This window comes from Stegodyphus dumicola, chromosome 1, assembly GCF_044657685.1.
Source record: "Stegodyphus dumicola isolate Sdum_Otavi_A_Nest chromosome 1, ASM4465768v1".
NCBI lineage: Eukaryota > Metazoa > Arthropoda > Arachnida > Araneae > Eresidae > Stegodyphus > Stegodyphus dumicola.
Genome location: NC_140768.1, coordinates 266,249,678 through 266,265,721, shown reverse-complemented (window position 1 = coordinate 266,265,721; position 16,044 = coordinate 266,249,678). Strand labels below are relative to the sequence as shown.

The window sequence follows — 16,044 nt, the reverse complement described above, 5'->3', positions numbered from 1 at the left end:
ATTTAAACAAGATATAGGGAGAGTGTGAGCTAATAGTAGCAATTAAAAAAATTAGAAGAAGTCTTGGGAAACAGATTAAAGTAAAGTTGTTCTACGGATTAAGAGTGTATCTATGCCTATGCTTATGCTTTAATTTCACTACAGGCATCAACTTCTTAGAGTTTAAACCTGATCATTCTAACTTGCCATACGGCCATTCACGGTTCTAGAAAAAATTAGGGCGCTATCACGCCACTAACCCGAAGGCGAAAATAAGAGTCTGAGAGATAACGCAACCAGAGCTTTAAGGTGGCAAGTCAAGGTGGCATAATAGCAAAATAATAGCAAAAATTTCAATTTTTAAGTCATGAAAATCATCTGAGTCTGGACTGAAGAACATAAAACTGGTTAGTGAGAGATTCAAGAGAATAGTATCTAATTCTTGAGAATTCAGGGTATGAGTATCACGTGACCGGTACTAGCCAATACGGTTAGATTCACAGTGGTAGGCGTGGTGAGTTATTTATTTACACTTTGTACAAATAACACTAAAAGTCTTTGCCTGTCCAGGCACTAAGTCCAGGCTTCTTAGTAGTAAACACAAACACAAATTCACAAACACGAGAAATAAATCTTGGTTAAATACTTGGATAAATACTAGGATTAAATGCTTGATTAAATACTTGAATAAAAGGCGATAAGGTAGATAAAACCATATACATATTTACAGCTACCACTTTACATTGTGGTGAATTGACCTAGGTCGTTTCACGACGTTTCCACAGTGGGATCATAGTTCCTAAGTTCTCTCAAAGTATTGAGTGGCGAATTCTCCATTTTCTCAAAAAAGTTGTGAGTATCCATTAGGATCTGCTCCGGTATTGGTTTAATTTTTAAATCTTCAAAAAATGATCGTATTTCTAACATACCATGGCGCATTAAACATCGCTCTTAGTATTTCATTTTGCAGGAGGTTAATTTTCCTTCGTTCAGTCTTTAACGCCGTGGCCCAGGCCGGGGCTGCATAAAGCAAAATTCGTCTAATAAGTGCTAAATACAGAGTACGTTTAATTTTTAAGGCTACGTTTAGATTTCCGTCCTGTGAGATTATAGAGGGACATGTAAGCTCTATTTATTTATTTTTATTTTTAACTCGGTTAATTACATGGTCTTTAAAGCTAAGTCGTTCATCTAGAATCACTCCGAGATATTTAGCAGACGAAGAGACTGGGATGATATCATTTCCAATTTTTATGTCACTATTTGTTCTTTCATTTTTCCTGTAACGACGAAAGTGAACAATATTGCATTTTGAGGTATTAATTTTTATCTTCCAGAGCTGACACCAGGCGGCGACAACGTTCACGTAGAGTTGGATATTGTTTAGAGCTAACTGCGGGCTTCCTAATTGCGACAAAATCACTGTGTCATCTGCATATTTTAGTATTTTAGACCAATGGATTAGGTAAGTCATTTATAAAAATATTTAAAAGCTTTGGTACGATAACTGAGCCTTGCGGGACCTCGTATCATATTACTTTCTTCTGTGACAGAGCATCTCCAACTCGAAGTTGAAAAGTTCTTCTCTTCAGATAAGAAATCATGAGCTTCACAAAACTGATCGAGAACGTGAAATTATTGATTTTATAGATGTAGTGGCTTCGTGATTCAATAAGGCACCATTTAACAAGACGAAACAAACATTTATTAAAAATATGGTTCAAAGGATAATAGTAAACTCAGAGCAGTACGTCGCTCCCACAGCATAGTAAAACCTATAACCTTCCTCTTCTGAGGATAACATGCAACTCCCATAAAATACATTAACCCTTCTTGGAGAAGAGCTACACGCGCCAAGCACGCTCTGTTGATCGCCAAACAGTCGCCAGATACTACACCCCCGTCGTAAGATTGTTGTTGATACTGTTTACAAATCAATCATCAATCTGGAAACTAAAATCTAGCAACTATTTGCGATCAATGAGAAAAGAAAAAAAAAAAAAAAAAAAACTACATTTACATTTAAACATTCTACACTAATATTTAGATCTCAACTACTATAGACATTTGCAATGTAATACCTACAATTACACATTAATTTACTACATAAACATAAACATAGATAACCCATTTTGGTAACTTCACCCCACTGGGTTCCAAATATTATTATTATTGTAACAATTTCTCAATTTTTAACGCAAAGAAACCAAGTTGATATTTTTCTTTTATAAACCTGTTAAAATATACCTAAAATATACCTTAGTATTATTATTCCAATGATGACAGTAAAATTATTTAGCTTCTAACTTTTACATATGAAAATTATCAATAAAACATTATCAAAATTTCTCTATTCAGGTTACTTACATAAATATATAATTATATTCTTAACGTTCTGTTTAATTAACATGTTTTATACCCTTGGGAGAAAAATATCTAAATTTACCACTTACCTCGAATATTTCTTATCCAATAATTTTTCTATCTATTTCAAATTACATAAACATCTTATTTGCACAAAACTGTAAAATTATTAAGAAAAGCAAAGAAAAACTATCTAATCATTAACTATATAAAATGTTTGTGAACATGAACAGTAAATTAATGTTCAAAGGTCACAGGTGGGGATTCAGGATAATGTATCTGCGTTCGACAGTTTTTTTCCAGGGCAATGTTCTATTTCGAGATTATATTTCTGCAAAGCTATGGCCCATCGTTGTAATTTGGACGATTGTGGAGCATTTCTCACTATAAAGGCTAGAGGATTATGATCAGTCACAATTTTCACCGATGAACCGAATATCCAAGGTTCGAGCTTCTTCAATGCCCATACTGTAGCATAAGCTTCACGCTCTATAGACGGCCAGCTTTGTTGAGGTTTCGATAATTTCTAGCTCGCGTAGCACACGGGAAATTGTTTCTCTTCTCTTCGCTGTGATAAACATGCACCTATTCCGATTTGGGATGCATCAGAATGAATGACAAACGGATCCTGCAGTGTTGGGGTGATCAACTCCGTTGACATTGCTAATCGTTCCTTCAGTTGTTGAAATGCTGACTCATGAATTTCTTTCCATTCGAGTATTTCCGGTTGTTTATTTTTCGTGAGTTCCGTGAGTGGGTAGGCGATCTCTGCATACCCTGGGATATAATGGCGATAATAATTACATAATCCTAACAGACTTTTAAGATATTTTTTCGTTTTCGGCGTTTCCAGTTTCTTGATTGCCTCTATTTTCTCGGGATCTGGTTGATGTTTTCCTGATCCAATAATGTGTCCTAAATATTTAATTTGAGGTTTTGCAAACGAACATTTCTTCGAATTGATAGTAAATCCAAGTGACTCTAGTTTGGTGAAAACTTTATCCAGATCTTGGAGATGCGCGTCGAAATCCATGGAAAATATAGCTATGTCATCAATATAGGCTCTAGAAAATTGTTGAAATTCTTTCAGCGCCTTATTCACTACTCTCTGAAAAGTTGCTGCCGCGTTCCTTAGTCCAAAAGGTAGCACTTTAAATTGTTATTGATCTCAATGTGTTTTGAAGGATGTGGTACTCTTTACTTTGTTCCTCCATGGGAATTGCCCAATATACTTTCAGTAAATCCAAAGTTGTTATGACTTTGGCTCTTCCTATACTGTACATTAAATCAATGGGGTTTTGCATAGGAAAGTCATCTGGCTTCGTCGCTGCATTCAATGCTCGATAATCTAGACACAATCTAATATTTGCATCTTTTTTGCTTACACAAACTACTGGATGAGCTATTTCTGCACTACTTTCTTCTATTAGTCCCGATTTCAATAATTCTTCTACTTCTTCATCGACCGCCGTTTTCAATGCTTCAGGAATCCTATAAATGTAAAGTTTCTTCTACTCCATATTGGGTATGAATCTAATTTTATGAGCTTCAACGTTAGCTATTTTCAGTTTTCCGGTGAATAGTGTTCGATGTTTATTGATAAGAGCTATCAATTTTCTTTTTAGCTGCGGATTTAAATTTTCTAAATTCAGATTCGCATCTATTCTAAAATCTTCCATGGGGATCGAAAGATCTTTTCCTGGCAAAGTTATAATTTCTCCAAATTCTTCATCTTCAAATGTCACTCCAACTGCATTGACGCAGTATGCAGTTGGAATTCCAACTTGGAAATTCCAACAACAACAATTCCAACTTGAAATTTTCCAATTTTATTTGCATGAACATGTTTGATCTTTCCATCAGGTAGTTTTATTTTATAGGAATGAGGTGAGCAATGATTCACGATTTCTCCTGCCCAGTCCAAAGTGCATAGAGTTTGCTATTTGAATCTTGGATGAGTAAATAAACTTGTTCCCCGATTTTGAAATTTTTTGGTATTGATCTCCGATTAAAGTACTCAGCATATTTTTGTTGTTTATCACTTGCAGTTAAATTGGCTCGTTCTAACCTTATTTTTAAATGCTATAAGTAATCCACTGCCGATTCACTTAGATCAGGTGGTATAGGTATTTCTCTTGACTATGAAGACTTCAGTACTGCTAAAGAACCTCTTGGTTGTCTTTCATACATAAGCTGAAATGTTGAGACTCCCGTGGTGCAGTTTGGTACTTCCCTGTATGCGAAGAGCAGGTATGGGATGTGCTTATCTCAATTCTAAGGATAAGTCCTGATGACATTATGTAACATTTGCTTGAGGGACTTGTTCCATCTTTCTACTAATCCATTTGAAGCACTGTAAGCAGGTGTAGAGAACCTAGGGTGAGAACCTAGTCTTTTCTGGAATTCTTTAGTTAATTTTTAAACAAAGTTACTTCCGTTGTCACTAGTTATTGTATTAGGGATTCCTGTTCTCATGAAAATCTCCAAAGGTGCGTCGCAAGTGGCTTTTGCTGTCAAGCTTCTTAGTGGAATGGCTTCTGGCCATCGGGAATGCTGATCTACCAGGCATAACACGTATTTATGTTTCCTAGCAGAAGGAAGTTCAATAGGTTCCAATAGCGTTGATGTTAACTGCTTCAAAAGGTAATCCTGGCCTTCTGACCGGTGTGATGGGAATCTTGTCCGATCGCTTTTCTGGACTCTTCAACTGACAATCTTTGCACGTTTTACAAAAGGTTTCGACATCTTGTGCTAATCCAGGAAAAAAAAAAATACGAATACGTACTCTCTCCTTTGTTTTCCTTAGTCGATAGGCTTTGCTTCATTTCGCCTGTTCCCCTTCTTTTTAGCCGTAATAACTCTCCCCTTCTTAGACTAATTTTTGGCTTTTTGTTTCTTTCCTTTTAGCCGAAAGGCACCCCTGCTCTATTAGCCGCTTGGCAGCTTTTTTTTTTTTTTTAAGCTCTTTTGCTTAGTTGACGTGCTTTGCCCAGTTTTAGCCTATTGGCTTTTGCCGACTTTGGTAGTTAGCACCTGTCTCCTCCTGCCTAATCAGGAGTGAGATAACGGAGTGGTTAGAAACGTGGATTCCAATCGTTACACTTTAACAATCGTTTTGTAACAATTAGAATAGTTACAAAACACCGCAGTTGCTTTCAGTAGCAGGAGCGGTTATAAGAGTTTGTTGTTGTTGTTATTCCAAGATGGGCACCGAAAATGGAACTATGTGCTAATTCCAACACTTGTGCTCTTCTAGTAAGCGGAAGAACTAACTGAAAAACAGTCTGTCCTAATATTTTTTTCTTGGTGATGAAAAGGATGATCAATAAATAAATAATTTCCTTTTTTTCTACAGCTAGCTTCCATGCTTCTCTCAGCGAGAGACAGTTAGCTTGCTCTTCGCGTAGGTGTTCAGCAGACGACACGTCTGCGTTTACGTAAACACTCGCCTTCTTCTCGTTTTTCTCCTCCAAAGGCATTAGCGGGGGGGGGGGAACTCGACGCTGCCGTTTGACTGCGTATTGGCGAATAAACTTTGTAAGTTTTCACCTCCGTAATTATTTCTTTCTGCGCTTGATTCATCTGCCGTAGGATTAATCAACAGTTCGGGTATTTCTAGTTATTACGCAAGGCATATTTAGCTTATCAGTCACTGCAATTAATGTGTCCACAAAATTAAATATATTGCTTCCATGATCTTTATGGGAAATAGGTACACGGCAAACTTTTGCTTCAATTGGTTGTCCGAAAGCAGGTGTTAGCAATATTTTACTTCCTTCTCTCTCCTCTAAATTTGGAATGAGCGATGAATGTACGATCGTTATCAGTTTTCCAGAGTCTACGGTAGCTTCGATTTTCTCATAGTTAATAAAAACATCTACTTTTTGCAATGGTTGAACGATGTGTTCTATGAATTCGTATCGTAGATGGGATGAGTCTAGCTACGATGGCTTCTTCTTTTGATGTTCTGTTTGAAATATTTTTAGTTTTGGAATCATCCTTTCCCTTCTTATTTACTGCAGTTTCGTTCTTTCTTCTTTTGTCTGGGCAATCTCTTGCGATGTGTTGATAGTTTCCACAAATATAACATTCTTTTCTTCTCGCGTGAGGTCCTTCATTACTAGTGTTCAGCGATATTATTTTCGATCGTTGGTGGACATCCTTATAATCTGAAATCTACTGTTTAATGAAACGTATAATCTCACTGCCTTTCAAGACATAATTTATGAAACTTTAACAAATGTAATTTACCCAGACATGTCTGAGAGATATAAAATTGACTCCTGTAAGTAAGCATTAATTTCTTTGAGTTATAGACAATAATGTTTAAAAATATTTAAAGCTTAAGACTGATCAAATGAATCAATTAAGTAATTAATTATGTAAATGTAAATTATTTTTTAACTGTGTCAGATACGCTTCGAGTCGTACATTCACTTGTTAATAGAATACTCTTATATATTACTTAAATTATTCTTACGTTACTGAATAGTAAACCAAGCATTGAGTTAAATATTTATGTTAGTATAAAGGAAACCTACTTTAATTACTTAAAAGTGGATTGATATCCTAGGAAATCTAAAAAATGATCATTTGGAAGCCTGCATGTTCTGCACTTTATTTGTTTGCCTGAGGAATGTTTAAGATTTAAAAACAATGATGTGTTTGGAACTGGGTTAATAATTAATATGGAGAGGTATGGATGTTGCAAGAAAATGTGTTATAAAAGTCATAAATAATGTATTATAAATACTTTACGCACAGTTATTAATTACATCGCAAAAGAAAATCCTCTCTTCATTTTACAATACAACATTAATGCCATTTTTATCTTCAACGCAACAAAATTGCAAAATGAATTGGCTGCATTAAAATCAAAATGTATGGGGTATTATTCGCCGTTGCCATTCAAGCGATGTACATTTTTTTCTACTTTCTAGTCTCTAATTTATCATTTTTAATTAGAATTCCGTAGAGCCATACAATATCTTTTAAACATTCTTAAGATTTTTTTTAATGATAATATTTTACATTCCAAGAAAAAATTGAGGAACCAAAACCCGAGAAAGAATTTTTATTTCAAAAACTGGAATTTTAAAGAATGATTTTTTTTTCTAAGTTTTTGTTTTATTTACAGTACAGGTAGTGGCAATAAAAAGACGCAACATACATTTAGCGAATTATTCCTAAATCTTTAAAACATTTTAATGATAATCTTCTTTCACATATTAGATAGCAGTTCAACAATTATTACTAAGATGTTTTTTTTAATTTGTTTTTACGCCAGGATTTTATTTTTATTTATATTCATTCGTTTATTTATATTTTGTGAAATCTTTTTTCAACTGCTGTAATACAGTTTTCATGATGATTATATTCGCTCTCTCTTTTTACATTTTAATTGGCTGAAAATAAATCACGAGCATTTAATTTTTGCTTATCTTTCTTTCGTATAATAAGCATCTTCACAAGGAAGAATTGCTTCCAGCATCTATTAGTTAACTAAACACATTCTACTAAAACGAAAAGATGTTTATCTTTAGCAGCTGTCACTTCCTGAATAAAACTCTTCTCTCAATTATTTCTTCTTTCGACAATGGCCAATGACCTAGAAGAAGGGCCAGAAGTTTGCAAGAGGAAGCTATTTCGTAATAAATATCATTTAATTATGACAAGAGCAACTTTACTGTTTGTAGTTTACCAGTAGAAACTTTCGGCTTCGCTGGCCTTCATAGGAGAAAAGCGACTGGGATGATACACTTGATCTTTTTCATACGTTATCGGATGAGTGTACTAGGTAAAATCCTTTCATAAAGGATCACATTTTAATTTACGATCTCATATTGTTCTTCCCTGCTCTTAACCTTCACTTGTCGCCACTAATGCTTATGCAAAAATAAGTACAATGCTTTACTGATGAATCCATTTCCTTCTTCGCGCATTTGTGTTATAATGCAATGTTAGGAAAGTGATCTTGAGAGGTCTACGCATGCATCTTGCACTGGTATATTTTCGGTTTGGACGTCTTCCATGAAAAAGTAACTAACTATACTTGAGGAAATGGCTGAACTCGAACTACCTGACAGAGGTCGGGCATGGGTAATTGCTTTCGCAGCTTGTATAATTAATATGATTTTATCTGGATTGTCCAGGATTATTGGGATTTTGTATGTAGCTGTGATAGAAACATATGGAGTAACAAGGCAAGAAGCAACTATACCCTTTACCGTCCGAAACTCAATCCGCTCTTTATCAGGTAAGTATGTAATCTATTTTCTATCTAAATTACTCTTTTGTAATTGATCGTCTGTTTAATTAACATTATTTTTTTTCCAAAATAAAATTCGCATCATTTCCTCAGTTTTTTAAAATGTGAACTTGAACATAGACTTCAAACCGTTAAACCTTGAAAAGTTAATGTAAATAAAAACTGCAATGGTAAATAAAAATGAAACTACCCTATTTGTCTAAGTAATATTACAAACTCGCATGTAAGACGATCCTACGCTTTTTAAGGTGTTTTACTGGTGAAGGTGAAAGCTTACACACTGCAGTCTCTCATATAAAGCCTTTTACAGCTTTTATAAAAAAATATATTTATATATTTCCAAGTGGGACATTGGCCAACTTATTTACTATCATTTAGCTTTCAGCGTTCAAGTCGCACATCTCGCGTCTCCTCCGATGATTCATTACAGACCACATGCCTCCACTTTTAAATGTGCGGGAGCCTGAAAAGTTGTCTGATGCGGCGCATCTAACGTTCGCGTGAATGAAATGCTGCAAATGCATAGATTACAACGATCTGTTAACGGTAAAAAGGTTTTGAGGAAGTAAGATTTAATTATTTTCTGATTTCTTATTCTTGTAAAAACTGTTTGTAAAGTATCCAGTAAACTTTTTTTTTTTTAAATTAAAACTGTAATTATTTTAGAGAATGTTTCACTGGAGTAAAATGAATCAAATATACTGAATTTAAATCAAGGACTATGTTTTTAATATTAGCTAAGTTAATAATTATTACGCGTCTGATAAATCTTTAATGACGTCGATTTTCATTTTAATTTATATTAGCAGTTTTAAAACTTTGCGACATGAATCGAATGGAAATCTTTACATTTTTTTAAACCTTTGCTCAAAGTTAGAAACGTGTAAAAACATTATGCATAGAACATATTACGATTCCATTCCTAGCGGAATCTAAGTTGTATTACTTGCCAAAGGCAATCCTACGCCACATTAGTAAAGTATTTCGTGTAAATCTAGGGTGTTTCCATTATTTTGATAACCACCTCTATCTGTAACTATGTTTATTAATGAAGAATTCTTCATAATGAGAGCAAAAAAAAAGAAAGGGCCAACTGTCAGGTTTTTCTGAGAACAAATTTTCGGTGTTTCTAAATTATTGGTACCCTTTTTCTTCCGTTTCAAGTAGCGCCACTACCGATTCAATGTATTATATAAATACGTACCAGACGTTAATTCACTAGTATAATTCAGTGAATCTATGTCTGATACATATTTATTTCACGTGCCACCTGACATAGTGACCCCCGCACTAGTATTTAAAAAAACATAATGAACAAAAGTTGACCCACATCTTTAGAAATGTTCTCTATCGCTTGTCTGTTTATATAATATCTATTAATAGAAAAGAAAACAGCTAATTTATTAACTGCATATTTTTTAAATGTGATCGTGAGAAGATAATAAATTTATTCAACAGTCACTAAGCCTGGAACCTACTTTGTGCCCAATTTACCTACAGCTGACAATGCACTTTCTGAGTGCACGCTAGTTAGTGGTACTGTTAATAATGAACGATATGCTTCCTCTAAATGATTACCTCGAAGTCCTTCATTTGATATCATTCTCATTTGACGGTTTTGGGTAAATCTATTTTATGATTACTTCTGTATTATTGTTTGTGTGGCAAATTTTTATTTATAGCTAGTTATAATTTATTCTCGACAGACAATTCTTTTTCTTGTGGCCAGTTGAATGAATTCCTCTGAATATGCTTATGTTTGCTTTTCATAAATATTTTTGGAAAAATAGATTAATTAAATTTTTAATTAAATAACTAATTAATTAACTATATTAATTAAATAACTTAATTAAATTTGACCTTGTTAGTCTCTTTGCTTCCTTTTAGTTTTCGTTTTTTAAAGTCGCTATAATTATGTAAATACCTTAGAAAATCAAACTGATCAAGCCTTACAAAGGTTAAAATAATCTTTCTACTGAGTCTTAAAATTGCATGAAACTGTAAAATAGCTCGAAATCCCGGTAATCGCTATAAATTTACGAAAGTTTTGCAATCACTGCGCAACATGTATGTTGAAATTCCTCTCAAAGATATGTAAATAAATCTTGAAAATACCGCATTTCAAGGTAAAGCTAAATAATTAAGTTGTGTTTTCTTTTAATGTAAAACTTAAGTAATCATTTAATAAATTTTATACATAGTACGCTATTTATATAAGTAATGGAATAATTTTTTATGATGACGTAGATGCTAAAGATGAAATTAGATCGTAATGAGATTACTGTAGTTGTGGCCAGCTGAATACATTTTATTACGTAAAGAAACAACTCTGGAGACAAGCGTACTAGCCGGCGAAAGCCATAGAATCGTTCTTGAACAGTTAGTTGAACACATCCTCCATTATTTCAGCAATTAAAAAAAGAAAAATTCTACATACGGACCTACCTGAGGCAGAGAAACAAAGAGGAAAGTGTGCCTTTATTCGTTAAAATTTATATTAAGGTAAAAAATTATTTTGGGTTGGTTTGCACCAACTGGTTGCGAAAGGTTTCAGTCAAAAAATTTTAACGTTGTTATTGGCTGAAGAGTTTCGTAAATATCGGTTTTATGTTAATTAACCAATTATTATGATTTGAAATTTTACTATATCTCCTTCTTTCCATAGTCGTCACCAGAATGCAATTAGTTACTAGAGAATTTAAACCGAGGGTTTGAATGCTTTAGAGCTTCTGGCAACCTCGTTTGCAATTCTGAAGCCCAAATAGTGACTTCTGTTAAATTTCAAGATTTAACAGAAACGTTAATTTCTCTTTTCTAAGACTTCGTCACCTTGATTCAGACTTAAAACAATAACTCGCTTTTGAATCTGGTAGGGTTTGAAGGACTTTGCTTTAAACGTCTACACTACTAAAAATCATACATAATAATACATAAATAAATAAATGCTTGCATCATTATCTACATAAATGCTTGCATCATTATCTACATAAATGCTTGCATCTTCTTATATAAGATCCTTGTAATACGTATCAATTTTGTAATGATGCCGTTTAGAGAGATTTATTATGAATATTTTCTGTTTTTGGGTTAGCAACGGGAAAAAACTAAATTAATTTGGAGACTTAATGGGCTATTGGAACTTTGTCTGTCCCCTTTTTAAAGGCTTAATGATCGCAACCCCTTTTTTAGAGGAGACGAATTAAGCCGTTAGAAAATGACGAGAAATATTACTGTATAAAATATTGAGTGCACTTTTAAAAGGAATCAAAAGTATGAAACATTAAATTTTAAACTTGAAATATTGAGTGCACTTTTAAAAGGAATCAAAAGTATGAAACATTAAATTTTATATCAAGGATATTTATGATTAACTAGGCGACGTTATTTTCATCTCCAACACGTTAATATCTAAAAAGAAATAAAATTACGCTTAAATATAAAATTATTGAGTGTATAAATAAAACGTATGCTTTGTTAAATAAGAATTTACAGTAAAATATTAATGTAAATAATTAGAGTAAATTAGTTATTAGCTTAAACCGATTTAAAGTTCTTCAATTTGTTTCCTCTTTAAGTACCAAAAGAAGTGTTAAATATTTAGGGTTAGTCATCATATTTTTCCGAAATATCATATGAAAGCTGAAATTGTTGACATGAATATTATTTATGTAATTTCCGTTACGGTCCTTCTCTTATAATTCTTTCATGAAATATACATATTTAATACAATATCTAAATAGTTTCACATATTCATCAAATGTATTAATCGTATTAATTTGTATTATGGTAAAACGCATCAATTTTCTTTGTTGTAAATAAAGTAAAACCTTCTCGACAGTAAACGTTCATAAAAAATATAGTATATATGTAGGAGAAAAATATGTAAATATAAATTATAATTAACAATAACTCCTTAATTCCTCATTTTTGATTTGGATACATCCCTCGCTATTGTAATAATGTAATAATATTTTCTTAACTGCGTCAATGGAAAACTAACCTACATTATGTCATCAGTAATGCGTAGACCTGTTTAAAATTGTGATCGTAAGCCCATACATGCAGTGATGTCCAGAATGCGCAAATAGCACGCGTGAACGCCTTTTCGCATGCCATGTCACGTATCTGTGCGTGTTTTGTAAGGATTATTATTATAAATACTTTGAGAATTTTTTAATAATTATTAGTATATTTCAGTATTGAGGGAGGAGTTTTAAATAATAAATTGATGACGTTCAAATGTTGCGATATCACAAGACCTGCCGGTCTCGTGGTTCCATCTGTATTGGATAATAAGTACCCTTTACTATTCAGCTAAAAATTGTTAATGGAGATATATGCCGGTGGTTGATAGTAGTCGCTGTTAAACTCATCCCTGAAAAGTCATTACGCTGTTATGCTTATTTGAAAATGTTTTTTATAAGTTGATTATTAATAGGTTGATACATCATATAGTTAAAAATTGTCTTTTTAACGAAAGTTAATACGGTTTCACATTTGGAAAGAGCACGGATGATGTGTTGTTTGATGTTATTAATTTTATTAGGAAAGACCAAATTGTGGTTTTGATATCATTAAACATTTCGGCAGCATTTGATTCGGTCGACTGAATTTCATTACTCAATAGACTGATAGATTTGAAAATTCCTAAAAACCTGCTTTACTTGCTTAAAAACTATTTTACTGATAGAAACATTATGTTTAATTATTTCAATGATACAAACAAGGAGACTATTTGCAATATAATATATATCGGCAATTGCCGCAGGACTCCTGCAGCGCTCCCCTGTTCTGGAATATTGTTATTGACAAGCTATTGCAAAATGATATTCCGCATAACTCAAAAATTATTGCTTATGCTGATAATATTGTTGTTCTAATAAAACATGATTTTTTAGAAGAAATCGAAAAGACATATGATGAAATTTGTAGTATTCCTAGGAAATTGGCAAAGTCTAGAAAAATTAAGATTTAATTTTGAAAAGACTAATGCTTTATTCTTTCCCAGAGGTGGATAAAAAAAGGAACTCGGCAATTAAAGTTTGGAGACAAAAGAATTTTGGGGACGATTTGAGATACCTAGGCGTCATCGTGGATATAAATCGAACTTTGTTAAGCACTTTAGAGAAATTCAACGTATTCGACGTAGAACTGTTTCAGTTCTCTTAAATTATAAAAGAACATTTTCCGCAGACGTCCTGGGTATGAAAACTACTACCCTTGGGAAGATTTACCAAAATGGTGACATTACCTATTATTATGTATGATACTGGAGCTTGGGGGTATAGAGCGAGCAAGTTGATCAGGTTGAAGATGAAGTTGGACACCATTCAGAGATCCTGGTCTTTGGCTTTTGCAAGGTGTTTCAGGATAGTCTCCACAGAGGCTGAGTTTATTCGGAATGGGTGGCCGCCCCATTGAATACATTATGAATTTTTTAAATAAATATTATATATATATATCTGTAACTGGATATCTGTAACTGATTTTGTTTTTACATTTTGAAACTAGCACTTCTTTTGCATAAAACTGCAGAAATAAGATTAGCAAAACTGTAAATTAAAAAATCTGATGTGTACACCACATGACTTCCTTGCACGGAATATTAAATTATACGCAATTTTCATGCATTTCATTTAAACTTATTGGATGGAATTAAATCTACTTCGTCGACAGCGCATAAACCACAATAGAATAAATGCACTCTTTAAGATTCATTATATTTATTTACCATAGCGACACTCTGGCGCTAGGTTCACTTAATATTTCGTTCATATTATAACTCAGAATGCACAAAATTTATATCATTTGAAGAATTATCTAATCGTTGCCTCATTTTCTGTTCAAATACTATAATAAAGCTAGAACGATATATAAAAGAAATTAAGCAAACAAAACAAAAATGAAACAGTTTTTCGCAGACGATTCAGTATTTCTCATTCAATTAATTCAGTTCTCACTTCGCGACAAGGCAAAATTACATAAAAACTCAAAATATCTGTATTAAAAATTACAAAGTAAATCTTAAACACTTATTTCCTCGAAAAAATTCTGGAAAGGATTAAGCATGATTTAATTCGCAGTAATAAATGAAGGCATTATCTTTGTTGTTGCGAGGCTTAGTCTCTCTCGATTGGCAACAAATCTACTATTCTGCTGTTTCAAATGTAAACAAATATGTCCGCCATGTTATTTAAAACTTAACCGCACTTAAACAGCTTTTAAATTGTTGATAATTGTACAAATATTTCTTCCAGATTTACGAAAGGCATAAAACCCTTAACCGAAAGATAAGAACAACATAATTCAATCATTTTTAAAGCAAAAAAATGTACAATTTACTAACATATAAGAGTAAAGAAACTGAGATCACTTAGCCGAATAAGAATGCATATAAATATATTTATATACGTTTGGTGCGGCCGATTGCAACTAAAATACGAGGTGCACATCTACATTTTATAGCAGTCCTACATGTTATAGTAGTCCTATATACGTTCAAAATTTCAACATTCTGAGGCTACTCGCTTTTGAGTTATGCGAGATACGCACGTACGTACGTACATACGTTCGTACAGACGCCACGAAAAATTCTCTTCATAATTCATTTTAAAGCAGCATTTATAATTTTTGTGGAGGAAAAGAGTCTTTTATTCTGTCCTTACGTACAGATGTCACGCAAAAACATCGTTAAATTGCATTCTATAGCGGACAAAATGGATATTTTCGTTGAAATATGCTGCCTGAACCTTTTCGCGATTACAATACTTCCTTTTTACTTCGTACAAGGAAGTAAAAAGCTTCATATCTATCGAAATCCAATGCATTGAATATTTATCAAAAAATTATGCACTTCTTTTGCATAAAACTGCAGAAATAAGATTAGCAAAACTGTAAATTAAAAGAGCTTCATACCTATAGAAATTCAATGCATTGAATATTTATGGAAAAATTATGCAAGAAAATATTGCGAAAGCAAAAACATTTCTCCAGGCTTTTTCTCTGTTTATTGGGCAAAATAAGAATACGTAAAGCAAGAACATTGTTAACCATTCCGTTGGTTTTTCAGAAAGTGCCTGCATCTTAAATTTTCATTGATGAGATTTTGATTACAATATCTTTTAAAAGAAAAATTTTGTTAAACATCAACAGTTCAGAACTTTTAGAACTTTATATATGTTTATGAACACTATTTATGTATTTCTGAATTATTTCATTTTTTAATATATTTTAAATTTTCAAACATACTGTTATTCTGTGTCGATTTTTAGGCCCGCTGGTCGGAGTAATTGGTCAGAGATATGGAATTAGAATGGTTACATTTTGGGGTGGAGTGGTTGCTTCTGCAGGAGCTGCTCTCTGCTGCATTGCACCTAACGTCACCTGGTTAGCAGTGTTCTGGGGAGGAGTACATGGTAAGGCTTTGTTTACTT

At 33.1% G+C, this 16,044-nt stretch overlaps 1 protein-coding gene across 3 annotated transcripts in view; it reads left to right on the top strand.

The window, feature by feature from the left end:
* The first annotated feature begins 1,317 nt into the window (after window positions 1-1,317).
* LOC118194552 (putative monocarboxylate transporter 5) overlaps window positions 1,318-16,044 on the top strand; it is a 50,575-nt gene continuing 35,848 nt past the window's right edge. Inside the window, exons 1-2 of one of the 3 annotated variants that reach the window (XM_085806534.1) lie at window positions 1,318-1,444; window positions 15,883-16,026. In XM_085806534.1, the coding sequence (XP_085662660.1) occupies window positions 15,924-16,026 (103 nt within the window). In that variant the 5' untranslated portion in view covers window positions 1,318-1,444; window positions 15,883-15,923. Of the gene's footprint in view, window positions 1,445-8,062; window positions 8,600-9,041; window positions 9,177-15,882; window positions 16,027-16,044 lie in introns of those variants that run through there. The other 2 variants (XM_035365692.2, XM_035365694.2) reach the window with 2 other exon arrangements.